The sequence below is a fragment of the Dendronephthya gigantea genome, unplaced genomic scaffold (genome assembly GCF_004324835.1).
Source record: "Dendronephthya gigantea isolate DGI-Jeju-01 unplaced genomic scaffold, DenGig_1.0 000102F, whole genome shotgun sequence".
Taxonomy (NCBI): Eukaryota; Metazoa; Cnidaria; class Anthozoa; order Malacalcyonacea; family Nephtheidae; genus Dendronephthya; species Dendronephthya gigantea.
Window position 1 is genome coordinate 180,336 of NW_021163112.1, and position 17,146 is coordinate 197,481.

The 17,146-nt window shown below is 36.4% G+C and overlaps 3 protein-coding genes across 3 annotated transcripts; 2 read left to right on the top strand and 1 right to left on the bottom strand.

The window, feature by feature from the left end:
* Positions 1-60: 60 nt before the first annotated feature.
* Positions 61-3,134, top strand: LOC114534558 (mitochondrial glycine transporter-like). Its single transcript, XM_028556021.1, has 10 exons — positions 61-309; positions 534-643; positions 763-841; positions 1,204-1,274; positions 1,609-1,711; positions 1,859-1,928; positions 2,079-2,177; positions 2,267-2,430; positions 2,506-2,598; positions 2,956-3,134. The coding sequence occupies exons 1-10, from the start codon at positions 289-291 to the stop codon at positions 2,980-2,982; spliced, it is 837 nt and encodes a 278-aa protein (XP_028411822.1). The 5' UTR covers positions 61-288; the 3' UTR covers positions 2,983-3,134.
* Positions 3,132-4,350, bottom strand: LOC114534559 (immediate early response 3-interacting protein 1-like). Its single transcript, XM_028556022.1, has 3 exons — positions 4,254-4,350; positions 3,393-3,503; positions 3,132-3,302 (listed from the first exon to the last, which is right to left on the bottom strand). The coding sequence occupies exons 1-3, from the start codon at positions 4,342-4,344 to the stop codon at positions 3,247-3,249; spliced, it is 258 nt and encodes an 85-aa protein (XP_028411823.1). The 5' UTR covers positions 4,345-4,350; the 3' UTR covers positions 3,132-3,246.
* A 7,967-nt stretch (positions 4,351-12,317) lies between these two features.
* Positions 12,318-16,864, top strand: LOC114534508. The gene is made up of 7 exons (XM_028555962.1): positions 12,318-12,355; positions 12,612-13,191; positions 13,770-14,098; positions 14,249-14,634; positions 15,123-15,540; positions 15,662-15,857; positions 16,115-16,864. The coding sequence occupies exons 2-7, from the start codon at positions 12,625-12,627 to the stop codon at positions 16,358-16,360; spliced, it is 2,142 nt and encodes a 713-aa protein (XP_028411763.1). The 5' UTR covers positions 12,318-12,355; positions 12,612-12,624; the 3' UTR covers positions 16,361-16,864.
* Positions 16,865-17,146: the final 282 nt, after the last annotated feature.

Genomic DNA, 17,146 nt, shown 5'->3' on the forward strand with positions numbered 1-17,146 from the left:
CATTCACTGACCCGTAAATTTAACTGGATGGATGAAATAGCCTAATCAAATCCGACACTAATCGTAGCCTACTCGGTACAACTTCGGCTACTATTCGCAATGTTTGAAATTCGGTGGGAAAAAAAATGGATGGCGAATAAATGAAAGAATGAAATATTGACAATATGGCTTGCGAATTGCAAATCAAATTTGCAAATAAATGATAGTGTTATTAGGTTTTAATGTGTTTTAATACTGTATGAAATCAAGCCGTCCGCTGGGTGATGAATAAGTGAATGGAGTTTTGGAATGAGTGAAAAAAGAGCTAGGGTGAGTACTTTGGAGTTTATTGCGGAAATTATGCAAATGACAGTCAGCATGAACCTCTCAATGTCTTTTGTTATTTATTTCGTTAAACCAATGATTGACTTGAAATGTGTCTAGCAATACCATGTGTAGTTTTCTGACAAGTGACAACCTTGGTACCAGTATTTTAAATATACTTTACACCTGCTACACCTTATTAAACTTATTTATTTTGATATATTTGTCAGAATGTCTCAACAGCTATAATCAGTGGATCATTTAGTGGAACAACATCCACATTACTACTGCAACCTCTCGACCTCCTCAAAACTAGAATACAAATCGATTCACGTAACAGGTAAACTTGGTGTTCTGGTAAATTTGGTATCCAGACAATGATACCTTATCTCGGTAACTTCCAGTAGCAAAATGCTCTGCATATAGTCAGCTACTCACGTCATCAACCTGTCTTTTCAGGCATGACGTTTTGAGGGAAACATTCAAGGAAGTTTTAAAAAATGAAAAAGTCATTGGGTTATGGAAGGGAACTATACCAGTATGTTGTACTCACAATCTCCTGATTGGCCAAACTCTTAAATCAATCTGTTTTAGAAAACTGCATGTAAACTTGAATATTTTGAAACACAATCCAATTTCTGTAATTATTTAACATATGTTGAATTCATCCAATATGACAGGTAGTGTTTGAGTGGGCATACCTTTAGGCATAATGTACTTACATAGGCTAACTGAAAATACAAGGATGTCAACAATTAATTACAGCAAAATGCTGCTTCAAAATGTCAAAGTGTATATGCTACCTGTCACAAAACCACTTGGGAATTGACCCTAATGGTTTGTGCGATTAGAATTCTTTTCTAGATTGTTAAAAAATCGTTTGTGCTTTCCTATGCATAGTCACTCTATCGTACAGTTCCTGGAGTTGGATTATATTACGGTTGTCTACATCTGCTTGATGGGAGACTCAGGTATGGTATGGTATGACAGGGGCTCATGCTATTCATACTCAAATTAGTATCTCTAATATATACTGACACTACTGCTCAGATGCTCCTTTCTAGAATATGTCCAGTTCCAATGTGAAACAGCTAGCTCTCTCTTTGACCCCCATCTCTAATTAGAACATACCTATATCTTGAACATAGTAAGCTTGGCTCTTTAATACAGACACCCTTTCTCTCAAATTTTATTACTTCCCTGAGCAATACTCCATTCATAATTTTACACCTCTCTCAATTACAAACATCTCTCCAACACCAATACCCTCCAATTTAGTACCAATTTATTTTGATGTATCATTAGAGAGAAACCAAGTAGTGTGAAAAGATTTGCATTGGGTGCATCTGCAAGAGGTTTTGTTGTGCTTTGTCTTATGCCAATCAATGTTATCAAAATAAGATTTGAGGTACTGCTTTCAACAAATCTGATTCCTTTTCTCACAAATTATATTTGATCTACCAATAAACAATCCAAACAAGGTGCTCGTAATATTATTGTAATATTATTACACTTTGAACTAACATAAACTTAAAACTATTACCAAATCTTACAGAGTGGTAAATACCATTACAAGACAGTCCCAAAAGCATTTACTTACATTTGGTCAACCGAAGGTGTTCGAGGTATGAACTATATGTGCATGAAACTACAATGTATGTCTACATAGTAGTGGGTGTTTAAAACTAAAATGTTATTGTTGCTATTTAAATGGGAACATTTGATGTATGTTGAATCAATATTTTGAAAGTAATTTACCTTTTACTGCACCCTAGGTTTATACCGTGGAAGTTTTACAACAATTATACGCGACGCCCCATTTTCTGGTGCCTATTTGATGTTTTATGGTCGCATCAAAGAAATTGTCAAACAAAGTGAGAAATCAATACCAGCGATATTTCAACCATGACTCAACTAAACAAAGTTGCTGTACGTTTATTGTACTAATAAGTGATCTTTTTAGGTCTTGGAAAAGAAAAGCTGAGCTCCCCATCCATTGCAATATGTGGACTAACATCAGGGATATTTGCATCCCTTCTCACTCACCCTGCAGATGTTGTTAAAACATTGATACAAGCAAGCTCGGAACCTTATAAGATTACTGCTATAATCAAAAATATTTTCAAGGTAATAGACTTTGAATGTGATGTAGTGATATGGATGATCAAAAGGTTAATATAGTATTTCATCACACCATTTCAGAACAATGGTTTGCAGGGATTTTTTAAAGGTTTTGTTCCACGAGCATTAAGAAGAACATTGATATCAGCAATGTCCTGGACAGTTTATGAAAAGGTATGACTAATATTGGTTTTATTATTGTATATTTTAGTTTTCCATTCAATTTGGAAACTACTGCCATATAACATGTTATCTTGGAAAGTAAAATTGTCTGGCTTTGAACAATATCACACTCCATTTAACTGTGCAAATAGAGTTGCTTATGGCAACACTGCTCATTGTTTCCTAGCCATTAACAATTCCATAACAATTGCAAAAGCATTCAGGAATATCAGAGGGACTAAAAAAATAATGTTCTTTTCTATTACTTTGAACATTTCGATTTTTGAAAATTAATTTCTTTTAAATCAATTTATCTTTGCTTCATACCTCTCATGATTGTACAAAATAAATCAAATGTTTTTTTTGTAGATAATGTCTATAGTGGGAGTCAAGTGATGTGTTTACCAGGAAGGGGTCATTCAACTATGTGGCTTCAAAAAAGTTCCAGTTATAAGACCAACAATCAAATTTATACACTATTGTGTTTAAAATTGTTGACAAAATAAGTCAATGATTGAATTAGGAGTATTTATAAAGCTCAACAATTCTGCGAATGTATTTAATGAATTTATTTAAAATATTACTATAGTTTTTTATCAATAACTGTACATTTCCCACTTTCCGCAAATTCATACTGAACATTGACAGCCAGATTGTTTCCTAACCCATTAACAATTCCATAACAATTGCAAAAGCATTCAGGAATATCAGAGGGACTAAAAAAAATAATGTTCTTTTCAATTACTTTGAACATTTTGATTTTTGAAAATTCCTTTCTTTTGAATCAATTTATCTTTGCTTCCTACCTCTCATGACTGTTCTTACGGCGTGGATTAGGTTAGCAATTTGTTGTTTTACACCTTTTTCTTCATGTCCAAAACCCTGAGGTTGATTGATCTGGTCTCGCCCCCAGCCAACTGTTTAAAAACACGGGTTAGTTACCTTGATTATGCCATCCATTAGCTAGCTAGCTAGTAATGTACCTACATCAACACTAACCATTGTGGATTATGTTTGTTGCTATTGGCTATTTGCCTACACAACAAACGTAACAAATGGATGAACAACATTAGTCCTAGTCAGACTTAAATTGACTGATCAAAGACTTTATCACAAAGATTTATTGATGTGATTACTAGCTTCTAAATTGATGTATAGGACTTTCTCATGAAAACTAATATGTATGATTTTATCAATTTATCTTTTGTATTAATAAATAAAATAATGAGTAAAATGACTGAGGTTTAATTCTTGATTCCTGGTTTGTATTTTCCACTTTGGTGTTCAAGCACTTGTACCTATTCATCCACCAGACTACCATACACCCTTAAATTCACTCTGATGGCTTTTTGAGGTTTACAAGGGAAATTGTAACAAGTAAAATTGCAACAATCAGACTGAATCAGTCAATCACCCCACAATTATTAGGATAAACAGACAAGACTACTGTTACTGAGGAATATTCATTTGAATATAAACCTAATTGATGCATTAAACTGTATTTAGACGACATATAATTGCATTACAGGAAATCGCAGGAGAGACGAATGAAAACAATGAATTCATTATGAAATATGAATCAAATTTTCAACCCATGCAAATGCTAGAGAAAAATACACGAAATATTGTGATTAGTAATTGGTGTGTCGTAAAATAATCTAACTTACTTTTAGCTAGGAATCTTTCCTCGTTAAGGACGGCAACGGCGTTGACAAGAAGTAAAATTGCTTCAAGAAACGCGTACATCGTCACCGCCATGTTGGCAATATTGCTTCTTTTTAGTTTCCAGTCTTCGCATGCGTGTTGCACGGTTTGCCTATTCTCTGGTGACATAAACACAAGTTTTGTATTTGCCAAATTTAGATCTTCGAAAAGTAGAATTGCATTGCAAGTTGCAAGAAAATTGCACTGTGTCTGTGAGTCTGTCGCAACTCGTTGCCTGCATAAACGAACTCCGCGTTTCGTAAAATGGTCTTATTCTTTTGACGAACGAGATTTTTACCGTGCCCTGGATCAGCGACACAGTTACAACGTCTGCAACGTGAAATAGCTGTCGATTCCCAGTCATTCGGTGTGCTAGCCGTTGCGGCGGTCGAGACTTGAGATCGAATGAGTGAAATTTGACCAGAATTTTTTACTTGTGTAATTTAAAATATTACTGCATGTGTGATGCGTCTCACAACAGGATCAGGATGTATTTAATTTCAATCCAAGATTTATTAAGTTCATAGTGGCGAAGAAGAAATCCAAACTTTTGCGAGTTCTGTATAATCAAAACGAAACAATGACCAATCTAAATTTCAATTTTCAAAACGGATCAATACAACTCGTATGCCACCACTCCCAGATAAGACTTTAAATTTATCACGCAAAATATGCGTGACACGTGACCAGCCTTGACCATGGTACGAGGTTGACAGGTAGTGTGTCGTAGTTACGACTGCAAACAAACATCCACTAGACCGAAGCATCGTTTCTAGAGACAAGAAGAAAATAAGCGACCCAGCGGAGAGCAGCGAAATGCCGAAGTACATGAAAAGGTCATATCGACAGGTGCGATGAGATTTTTAGGAATTTGTTTGTCCGATTCTAATAAAGCTGTCGCAATTTGATCGAAATTTTCAACAGGTTTCCTGATGTAGTCAATATTTAAATACACATTCAAACTGAAGGAATCTAATATATACTGGTGATGCATAGCGTGCACGCTTCCGGCTTCATGGATGCCGTTTATCAATGTAATTTATTTGACAAAAAGAGTAGAACTGAACCAGAATTGTTCCAAATATTTCCATAATTTATAACACGGATTACATTTGAAATGTGTGTATATAAAGTTTAATTTCCGGGAAGTGGGATCTATGATATACGGCTTCATGGAGGATGTATGGAGGATTTATATATATTATATATAAGCTATATTTATTTCATTGTACTGTAAAATTAAAAGCGATTCTAATGAAACTTCGTTTTTATACATAGCATGCAGGTATAAATAATGCACTGACACCATTGTCTGCAATGTCATATTCGGCTTTCAAGACAGATTCTTACTGAACAAAAAAACAATTAATTTGCCTATGCAACAATGTTTAAATTACGAGCGCTAAAAAGCCATATATAGTTCATGATGGAAATATATATTTCCAGTGGTTAAAAGGGCTTGATGATATTTAAAAATTTGATACATGATATTTAAAAATTTGATACATGATATTTAAAAATTTGCAAAATGCTTCCTATGCATGCTAGCTATATTTGAAACTGTAACATTTTCATGATATCAAACTAAAACATTTCTTGAAAAAACTCCTATCATACAGAAAAAAGAGAAAAGATATTTTGGAGAGTATGAGTGCGAATGTGGCCGTCACTGGATGAGTGCGTACAGTTGGGAAAACACTTCGCAAAAATGCCAGAAATGCGACAACGAAGTCTTTCCACACACGCAAAGACCTTTAAATGCACCAGAAGGTTTGGACGTGGGCGACCCTAGTGTACAGCATCCTAAAGAACTTTGTGGCAAGTGCAAAGAGCTGGGTAGATTTTGTGGAAACCGGTACCGTTGATAACTTTAGTATGATTTTATTATTGTTCCAGGTGGCACTGTAACTTCTAAACAATTACGATGCATGTAACCAACCATTTACATCGAGATTCAACCGCGAAAGTCTCGTCATATTAGATTAGTTTGCACTGTATCCTAGCTTTTGTATTTTTGGTGTATCGTAAAATAAAGTTGCAAAATAAAGTATAAGGCTCGTATAATGCTATCTTTTCACTGAATCGGATGACTAACCGCATGTATTGCAGACATGCTAGGTGCTAATAGCGAGATCGTTGGAGTGGATCCTTTATTGGATAGAATAAATATTGCCATGAATAAAAACCGCAGAGAAAATCTCAGGTTTATACATGGCCAAAGCTCCAGCAAATTTCCTCATCATAACCAAGCGTATTATGACATACACTTCAGTAATTTCGTCTTCCAGTGGTTGCATCCAAAGGATAAAGAAATTTTCATCGAAACAGCGTTCAGAGTTCTCAAGCCTGGAATAAGAATCGCTATTCAGAGCGTCGAGGAACAGAGTGAAATTCTATCAACTGCGCTTGAGGACTTTCTCGTTGAAGGAATCGAGAAGCTTCCTGTCCCAGAATATTGTGTGAAAAAATCAGAAGTCGAAGTTATGTTGAAACAGGCTGGTTTCGTCGTAGTTTCCTGCCACTACAACTCGGGAAGTTACCTGGATACGTGCAACATATTTCAGTCGGAAAGTGAGTTGAAAAAAAGTAAAGTTGATGCCAATCAAGACGGAACGATTGATTAGCAGTATACAGTGGCGGCGCCAGGTCTGAAAATTTGGGGGGGCATTTGAGGGGCAAATTAATATTTTGGGGGGGCAAAATCCTTCAAACAGAAATCCATAAACCGGTGTGTAATAGATTACGATGTGTCAACAATTGACAGTCACGCCCATTTTATCCTGTAGCTATTTTGTATTTCAATTTATTACTATTAAATATTATCTTTTACGGCAATAATTTCCGCAGACATTTGAGAAAGGGGGGGCAAAATGGGGGGGCAGAAAAAAATATGGGGGGGCATTTGCCCCCCCTTGCCCCCCCTTGGCGCCGCCACTGGCAGTATACATCCTGAATTGTTACATCCTCTGAAAATATGTTTTCAATAATAATAATAATCATAATAATAATAAAATACATATATATGATGAACTTTAAAAATGGCATTTAAACTAAAGTTATCTAATTGGCATAAAATAATTATTAAAAGATTGGAAATGTAAATAGTTGGACACACACACAATAGATGTCTGTCTTGTGTAATTAGCTGACTTTAGTTTCAAAAGATGTTTAAATAAATAATAAATAATCAAATTTATTAATCAAGTCTTCGTTTTCATCTTTCCATAAGGCAAATTAGCTATAGAACTGTCACAAAGGTTTTACAGCTTAGCCGTGTTGCATTGTATTGTATTTTGCGTGCCTCAAGGATCTATTCTGCCTCTATTCTGGGTCCAACTATATCTTTCTTGTTTTTATTACGTCAGTAAGTTCAAGTCGTTCTTGTTCGCAAATGACTCTACCTAATCCCTCCCGGAACTAATATCCGCGAGCTTATAGTGTCTGCCCAAGGTTGGACGTGACTTTATGATCAGTTTTGGACCAACCACAACAAAATGTCTTTTAATTCTAAAAATACTTAGAATTATAAAAATATATTCCTAACCCAAATTTCCAAACATTGACCCGATAACTATTGATATCACTAACAATATTATCATGGAGATTACTTCCGCTATCCTACTTGGAGTCACATTTGACCAATATTTGAAATAGAGAGGCAAATTCACACTATTTACAATAAACTCCAGACTTTATCTGTTAAAACGCATACATAGTCACCTTACTTTTCAATGCCGTATTCATTTTCAGTTTTATTCTGCAATAATCTACCCGCATCTACTATATACTCTTGCACACTCTGGGAAATGCAAACAAAGAATTCATAAAATGACTACTAAAACTACAGAAAGGTGCTGCTCCTTGAGACTAATTCTTGAATGGCCAACCGCGAAGTATACCCTCAATATAACTTTTCCATCAACTTAATAGGATACCTATAGCTATATCTTCTGAATAAAAAGAGAAAAATTCTTATGGTATTCAACACTTTAAAAACATCTTGGCCACCAGATCTACGAAAGTCGTTTGTTTACGTTCGCGACTCTCATCCAATTCAAACTTGATCGATAACCACGGCCTTAAAGGTTCCTAACCTCGTACCAAGACTCTGGGTACGAGGTTGAAAGGTTCCTTTAGTTAAGACCGAGCAAGCTAAATCTAAAATAGCTTAGCATCAAATGTGGTATAACAACAACCTCGTATCCAGGGTCTTTTCTTATAGCAACTGCCTAGAATAGACAACACTTCTCGATGTTTCGACCTGAGGGCCTTCGTTAGGAGAGTTAAATCTAAAATATCCTATAGTGGCACAAGTCCATTCAGTTCTTTACCTTCTGCATGAGTTACAAATCATTGATAATTATTCACTAACTCTAATAAAAAACGTTGGTTAAAAATGGTTAAGAGTAAATAAGTAGCTACATGAAAAAGAAAAAAATCAACGTAACTACAAGTACAAGAGTTATTTACATGTGAATAGAATAGATTGTGAATAGATACTTTGTCATTAAGCTAAATAAATTTATAGGTTACTTATTTAAGTCGCATTTGAATGTATTATAAGAGTTTTTATTCTTAAAATATTGATTTAATTAATATTAATCTATTTAGTCTTCTTTTATAATATTGATTTAAATTATGGACACCATTTGGCAAACAAAATCAGAGGTGTATGTATTTTTTTCATGTCACGTACGCATCGAAGAATTTGTGCATCGTAAGGTCCCAAATAACGTAAACGGACACGAATGCAGTTTAATTGCATCTAGGGTGCGTATAAAACGACAGAAAACCCAATTAGTCCTGTACGAAATGCGTCAAGGAAATGCATCATCGATTAATAAAGTATCCCATTTTGTTAATATAGGTTAAAGTCATAGCATCGTGTATTAGACGTGAATTGTAGCGTCAACTATCGTGGTTGGACATTACATTAGAGTTATTACTTAAATGGGAGCAGAAATGAGTAAAGACAACTTTCAACTAAGGTTGTCCGTTGTCGTACCAGGTCTAACATTGAAATGAGATCACTGGAATAAAAGGAAAAATACGACGAGGTCTTTTAGTTGCGAATTGTCCTTAACCAGAAAAAAAAATTCATGTGTGCTTTGTTCTTCGGTTGTTACCAAAGACGATATTTTATATACAAGCTGTTTATTATTATTAGTGATTTATTAAAAATATTGAAAGGGAATAAACTGTATACTATCATAACTTAGTGTCTGTCCAAAGTCAGGCGTGTCTTCAAGATCAGTGTTGGACCAACCACAACAAAATGTCTCTTAATTGTAAAAGTATTGTAATTTAAATTTATAAAAACATATTCCCAACCCGAATTTCCAGACCTTGACCAATTAACTATATTGAGATCGCTAACAATATCATGGAGATTACTTCCGCTATCCTACTTGGAGTCACATTTGACCAATATTTGAAATTGGAGACTGAGAGACAAATTCACACTATCTACAAAAAAACTCCAGACTCTGTCTGTTGAAACGCATACGTAGTCACCTTCTAGTAGCCAATCTGATCAAAATGAGAAAATTATGGTGGTATTCAACACTTTAAAAACATCTTGGCCACCGGATCTACGAAAGTTGTTTGTTCATACGTTCTCGAGTCTCATCCAATTCAAACTAGATCGACTACGACAGACTTAAAGATCTCTTTATTTATGACCAAGAAAGCTAAATCCAAAATATCAGTCCCATATTGGTGTAAGCCTATTTAATTCTTTACCTTCCAAGTTAAAAATCATTGATAATTATTCACTAACTCTTTACTTTTATAAAAAAGGTTCAAAACCTTTTTCTTCAATTAAACTATGAAATCAGTTTAACTGCATTGTATATGCAAGCAGCTCGTGCAAATTCGTTGTAATTCCTAATAAGATCTTCTATATTACCTCTTGGTAACAGTGTAATCCTCATTTTGTTTCTAGACCTAGTTGTTACTATGTTCAATGGTACTAAAGAATGCCCGGGTTAACAAACCGAAAGCTTTGCAGTATTAAATACTTACGTGGTGTACCTACAAGATAATTTATAATATCGATGGTCGAGGGTCCACAAAATATAATGTTTTCTAAGTTCTCGGTAAATAGGTGTCGCGCTGGCGACATCAAAATTTCGTCACTCTCGCGTGATTTGCTCTCGACCAATGAAATGCAACGAACACCAGAATTTGACAAGTGGTATATAATAATTAAAGTTATCTAATTGGCATAAAATAATTATTAAAAGATTGGAAATATAAATAGTTGGATATCACAAACACAATAGATGTATGTCTTGTTTAATTAGCTGACTTTGGTTTCAAAGGATGTTTAAATAAATCATTAATAAAAAGGTTTTACAGTTTCAACGTGTTGCATTAAATTTATAAAAATATATTCCCAACCCAAATTTCCAGACCTTGACCCATTAACTATTGAGATCACTAACAATATTATCGTGGAGATTACTTCCGCTATCCTACTCGGAGTCACATTTGATCAATATTTGAAATTGGAAACTGAAAGACAAATTCACACTATCTACAATAAAACTCCAGACTCTGTCTGTTGAAACGCATACATAGTCACCTTCAACCCACTTGCAAACAAAGAATTCATAAAATTTCTCGAAGCTAATTCTTGCATGGCCAACCGCAAAGTACCCTCGTCAATATTGCTTTCCCGCCAACCTATACTTATATTTTCGGTCTGATAAAAATGAGAAAATTATGATGGTACTCAACACTTAAAAAATATCTTGGCCACCGGATCTGCGAAAGGTGTTTGTTTACGTTCTCGACTCTTGCCCAATTCAAACTAGATCGACAACGACACACTTTAAGGTTCCTTTAGTCAAGACCGAGCAAGCTAAATCCAAAATATCAGTCCCATATTGGTGCAAGCCTATTTAATTATTTACCTTCCCAGTTAAAAATCATTGATAATTATTCACTAACTCTCATAAAAAAAAGTTCAAAACCTTTTTCTTTAATTAAACTATGACTTAGACCATAATAATAAATTTAAATGTATTGTATATGCAAGTAGCTCATGCAAATTCGTTGTAATTCTTAATAAGATCTTTTACATTACTTATTGAGGATACCTCTTGGTAACATTGTAATCCTCACTGAATAAAGTTTTATGGTATCACGAAACAGGTAATTTTTAACATATCAAATTATAACGTACCAGCAATGATTTACAGATATATCAAGATATTATTGTTTATTTTTTAAATTATTCTCTTTCTATAACTGTTGTTGATATTTTTATCAAGGTTGTAATATGCTGACTTCGTTAGTAGTGATTAATTCTTTCTTTGTATTCTGAAGGTACAATATTAAGACCCTTCAAACCTCTAGAATTTACTATATTAAGAGTTTATATTCTTATAATATTGATTTAACTCATTATTAATCTATATATTCTTATAATATTGATTTAAATTATGGAGACCTTTCGGTAAGCAAGGTCAGACTGTATGTAAAACCACAGTTAACAAAATATACATGGTTTGGAGACTAAATAAACTGAGTACAATACAACTCATTAAGTATGCTATTGTGCAGGTTTATGCAAAAAATGGTTCCTTTCTCGTCACGTGTCTATTGTATTTTAGCCAAACGTACCAATGGCATTCGTCTTGCTAAGCCCCTCAACCTTGACTTGAACAATATAGATTCCTATTGGGTTTCCTGTGTAAAATACAATAGGCACGTGATGAAAAAGGAACAATTTTTTGCATAAATCTACCTCAACATAGTTTATGAGTTGTATTGTAGTTTTATGTGGTCTCCAAACCATGTATATTCCATTAACTGTGGTAAAACTAATTAAAACTGGGTTCTTAAAACTACTGGCTGATTTCATGTCAAGTTCCGCGTTGTTGATTTCTTGTATCTTAAGATCCTCAGTAACGTAAGCCTAAAACGTAAAACTTCAGAAAAACATCCGATAGTCCTTGAAAGCATCCTGTTTTGTTCTTATAAATATAGGTCAAAGTCGTAGTGTTGTTTATTAGCAGTAACGTGAAGTATAGTATCGTGGTTAGACAGTTCAAAGGAGGTATGTTGTACTTAATTGTGAATAAACGTAAAATGATATACAGTCCCAGAGTGTGAGATTTTGGACCAGCGTTCCGGAAAATCTGAATTGTCTGCAGATTTCCAACACTAAGTTTTAAATTGCAAGCTTTTATAACCGTAGCGAATCGAAATCGGTAATTTAAATTGAGTTCTTTAGATCCCGTTCCGAAGCTAAGTTCCGTAGCCGAGTCGGGTCCGGGTTTAGTGATTACATTTGCGTTTGAATTCTGTTACAGCCTTTCAACAGCAATGAATCTCAGCATTCTTGTGCTGCTGTGTGCATTGATCCTGTCCTCAACCACAGCGTCGTTTATGAACTATTTCTCCGACGATGCGACGGCAGATATCGCCTCCATACGACTGGAAATGGAAGCTCTCGCCAACGAATTGAAGAGCTCCAAAGAAGACTCGAAAAAATTGAACACGCGACTTGGAGCCTTGACCCGCCAGATGATGTTGCAACAACTTTTCATCGAGGAACGTCTTCGGTCGGAGGGGCAGTCGGGCGTTAAACAGACGCGAAATGGGAAAGGGGGAACCAAGTCCTATTACCACAACTCACACGGTGGCAGAAGAATTGTTGCAATTCATGATCATTCGAATAACATTCGAACGGTAGGAATGGGTGAGTTCATCGGGGTTTTGAACGGGGTCGAGTTTCGTACCCGGCATAATGACTACCGGCTGTACATGCCCAGCAGTGATTCGAGTGAATTTCACAAAACCGAAGATCTACCCTTCCCAGAAGTCCCGTCCCAGGTGACAAATAAATCCGTCATTGCAGAACAAGTCGAGGAGATGGTGGAGTGGTTCAAGGTAAAAAGATTGTTTTACGTATCTTAAAATCAAGAAGACGGTAAAGAAAGAAAGTGTACCAAACTTCATTTGATACTGGATAGTTTCACCACTCACAAAGTTAGAGTTTTAAGCTCAAAGATATAGTTAAGATAATCTCTTGCTATGTGCATAATTCACTGCAGAGAAAACCTGAACTAAACTAACCGGCTGTGTTTACCCTGGTAGCTCTAACAGTGCTAAATTGTTACTTCTAGAGGCCTAGTAAGGGTCATCTCTTATGATCCAGTGTTACTACAGGGGAGAACCTTAACTAGACTAACTTAGCTTATACTAGATAGTTCTAATAGTTCTAAATTGTTTTTCTTTGAGGTCCAGTAAGGATCATCTCCTATTGACCGAATGTTTTATTGCAGGAGAAAACCTAAACTAAAGTCTAAACACCTCTTCCTAAATGCTAAAGATCATCTCTTATCGACCGGCATTATTTCACTAATGTTTTCGCCAGAATTTTACCACTGACAAAAGCAGTTCTTCGAGCTTCACCACGAGATAATGTCCTTATATTTGCACGTTCAATTCTCGATAAAAAATTTTAGGCGTGGAAAAATGAAGATCACAGTGTACGAGATTACCGGAAGTACTTTAAACCAGTTTTGTGCTACCTTGAGGGAACATGGACGAAGAATTCGAAGAATATCGACGAACCTTTTGAAAGCGACCGCCATTTTGTTGACGCAAGCAGCTGGTTCGATCTTCAGGAGAAAATCCGTTTCACGTCTTACAACGGACGCAAAGACAACTCGGAGAATCTCGCCTACCTTCCAACAACGATCATGGAAACTGTAGATGAAACTACGGCTGTTTTTGCCCAGTGGAATTACCGTATTTTATGTCATCCTCTGAAAGACTATCTTCCAGTGAACAGGTAAGAGATTTCCTACAGAATTCTACATCCTGTCCACTCTTTTTACAAGGTATGGAAACTCGTTGTTCTGACAAATCAACCCTTATCAATAACGTTGTATTATCAATGTATATGCTTGTGTTTCCCAGATCTTTGTATCTATGCATACAGGTTACGCATGGTAGACGAACTGGCATCCAGGCTTGCATCGAAGCGCACGGTCGAAGAACAACTACAGACCCGCGCAGCCCGGTTTCAAGTCAACCCTAAAGACAAAGATACCTGGAAGGATGGTGTAGGGCAATATGGCCTACTCGATGAACTCATGAGCCAGATCCCCGGTAAGGACAATTACCCGGCGAACATTGTTGACGACGCCTTGGGCCAAGTAGCGTATTCGCTGGATCCCAAGAAAAAAGACCAGATATTGAATGCTGGGTATTATCACCGCTGGTACAAGGTAAAGGAAAAAGGAGCCATGGGTGTTCAGACGCGACATCGCGGGTTTTCTGATCCGAATCTTTTTGTGGCGATGACAAAACAGCCCAACGTCGCAGGTACAAAGGCTCTTTTCCACCTCATCGGAAAATCAACTCGCAAGCTCTCAGCGACGGTACATGTTTGCATCCAATAGAATATAAGCTGTCGAAAATGTGTTTGAACGAAATTACTCGCAGCGAGCTTGCGAATTAAGGCCCTGTTACACGGTGCAATTTTTCTTGCAACTTGCAATGCAATTCTACTTCTAAGAGATGTAAATTAGTGAAGAGTCTTGCAGAAGACAAGTGCATGAAGTGTAATAAACACAAAAGTTTCGTTGTTCCCAAATATACATCTCTCAAAAGAAGAATTGCATTGCAAGTTGCAAGGAAAGTTGCACCGTGTAACAGGGCCTTTAGTTTTTGCTAAATCCCTGGTTTAGCTGGGAAGTTCAAATGGTGCTTTTTGCGTTGGAAAAGGGTCACATAGTTGAACAATATATATTCGCACACTTTTGATCAAAATCGTGTTTAGACTGTGAAAACTCACCATCCATTTTCTCCAGGCATGAAACTGAACGTTTGCAAAGAAGAGGGAGATGAAAATATATGCACAAAATACGAGCAAAAAGTGTCGTACGCGATACCGCTGGAGATAATCTACCTCACACCGCTGAACAGATGGAATCCATACAATCTCTCCTACAAAGGAGATCAGCGCAGCGACGAGGGTAAGACTGTGACGGCCAACAAACGTGATGGCGGAAAAACGCCATTGAAGGCCTACGATGGCATCAACAGCAAAATATACTACATCACCCCGAACGAATTTTTCGAGGGCACTGAAACTCATGTCGATGCCGCTGACACAACGCAAGGCTCGGTTGGGGTCTTAGATCAGGACGGGGAAGTGCGCATGGTCCGGGCATCCGGTACCCGAATATTCCTTCCAAATATTCCAGGAGTTGGTATACTTAGAACAAGGTAGTCGAGTATTTTGTGCAAACGTTCCTTGGACAGGAGGGTGCATAAAATTTAAACCCCCCCCCCGAAAAAATGTGATATTCGACTGCAAATTTAACTTCACCTTGAATATTCTCCACAGGTATCCTATTATGCCAATACACGCAGAAGGTTCTACTGCCTGGAAAGAGATACAAGCCGTTGGAGATTTTGTCATGCAGTCTGGCACGCATGCGCACCTCTTCCGTGAGAAATTGGCGGCGCAGGAAGGTGCGACCGCAAAATATTTGCCAGAGGAAAACACCGATGTGGTTTTACGAACCGGGAAAGCAACACTGGTAATAAATTCGACCTGAAACGAAATCTGAAAAGCGTATTTTTTGTTAACGTAGTTCAAACGATTTCGCAGCCGAGCAGTCCCATTTTACCAATTTTGGGATGTCCTTTACAGTTATATTGATGAAAATTTCCTAGTATTCCGACGATTTTTTTTAGCTCGGGATTTTTTTTTGATCGGGAAATGGTCCATTTGTTATTTGGGAAGGCAGTATTGAGTATACTAGTGTCTAATATCTACCATTATTTTCAATATAAGGGCGGCATTCATTATCACGAAGTCACTCTGAGTGCAGAGCAAGTGAGCATGCTTAAAACCGGAGGCGAAGTTACCATGGAAACGAGTCTCTTCGAAGATCATCAGCACACAATCACTATCAAATGGAAAAAAACAAAGCATTTCTACATGGCGTGGTGTGATTCAACACCAGAGATAACAAAACCCTTCAAGGCGAAGTGTTTTGATAAACACTTAGCGGTTATGACTGTAGTCCAGAACGTATAAACGGAAACAGAAGACCTTATCGTTTTTATCTTTCTTGATTCAATGACCTAGCTTTGTGTCAAGTATTTAGTCACGTTTCTTTCACATTAGGATCAAATAATTACACGATATTGGATATAGGACAAATAAAACACAAATTCGCCGGTAATACGTCCATGTTCTGCAATTCCTAAATACACGAGTTTAATCCTTGGGATTAGGTTAGGATTAGGGTTTAATTTAATCCACAACCAAACCCTTATGCTAATCTAATCTCTCAAGGAATAAGTTCATGTATTTAAGCTTAACTAAACATTGAATCATGACACAGAAAATAAGAAAAATTCAACGTGAGTTTGTCCTGCCAGCAGTTGCAAACATGAGCGATATAATTAGATGAAAAGGTAAATAGGATGAGGTCTTTTAGCTTTGAATTAGTTTAGAAACAAATGCAATATTAACATGGAATGGTAGAATGTAGATTACGTATAATTGTAACTTTCTGAAAGTTAATTCCTTAAATAAAATAGGTCAATAAAAGCCGACTTGTCTGTTTGTCCGCGAGTTGTACGCCTGACTGTTACGCCCGCGCACGCAGTGACAAAAAGTTTCTCTTAATCTTTGAGTTTAGTATAAGCCTATATACATAATTTTCCCATTCTGTCAACGGCGCATCTCAAAACCTCAACATTTGAACCGCAGTGTTTTATGGAAGTTACATGCCTCTCATCAATGTAGTTTGCAAATCAATTATATTGTGGCTTGTGCGCGGCAAATATATAAAAACACAAAGATATACCGCTGCTT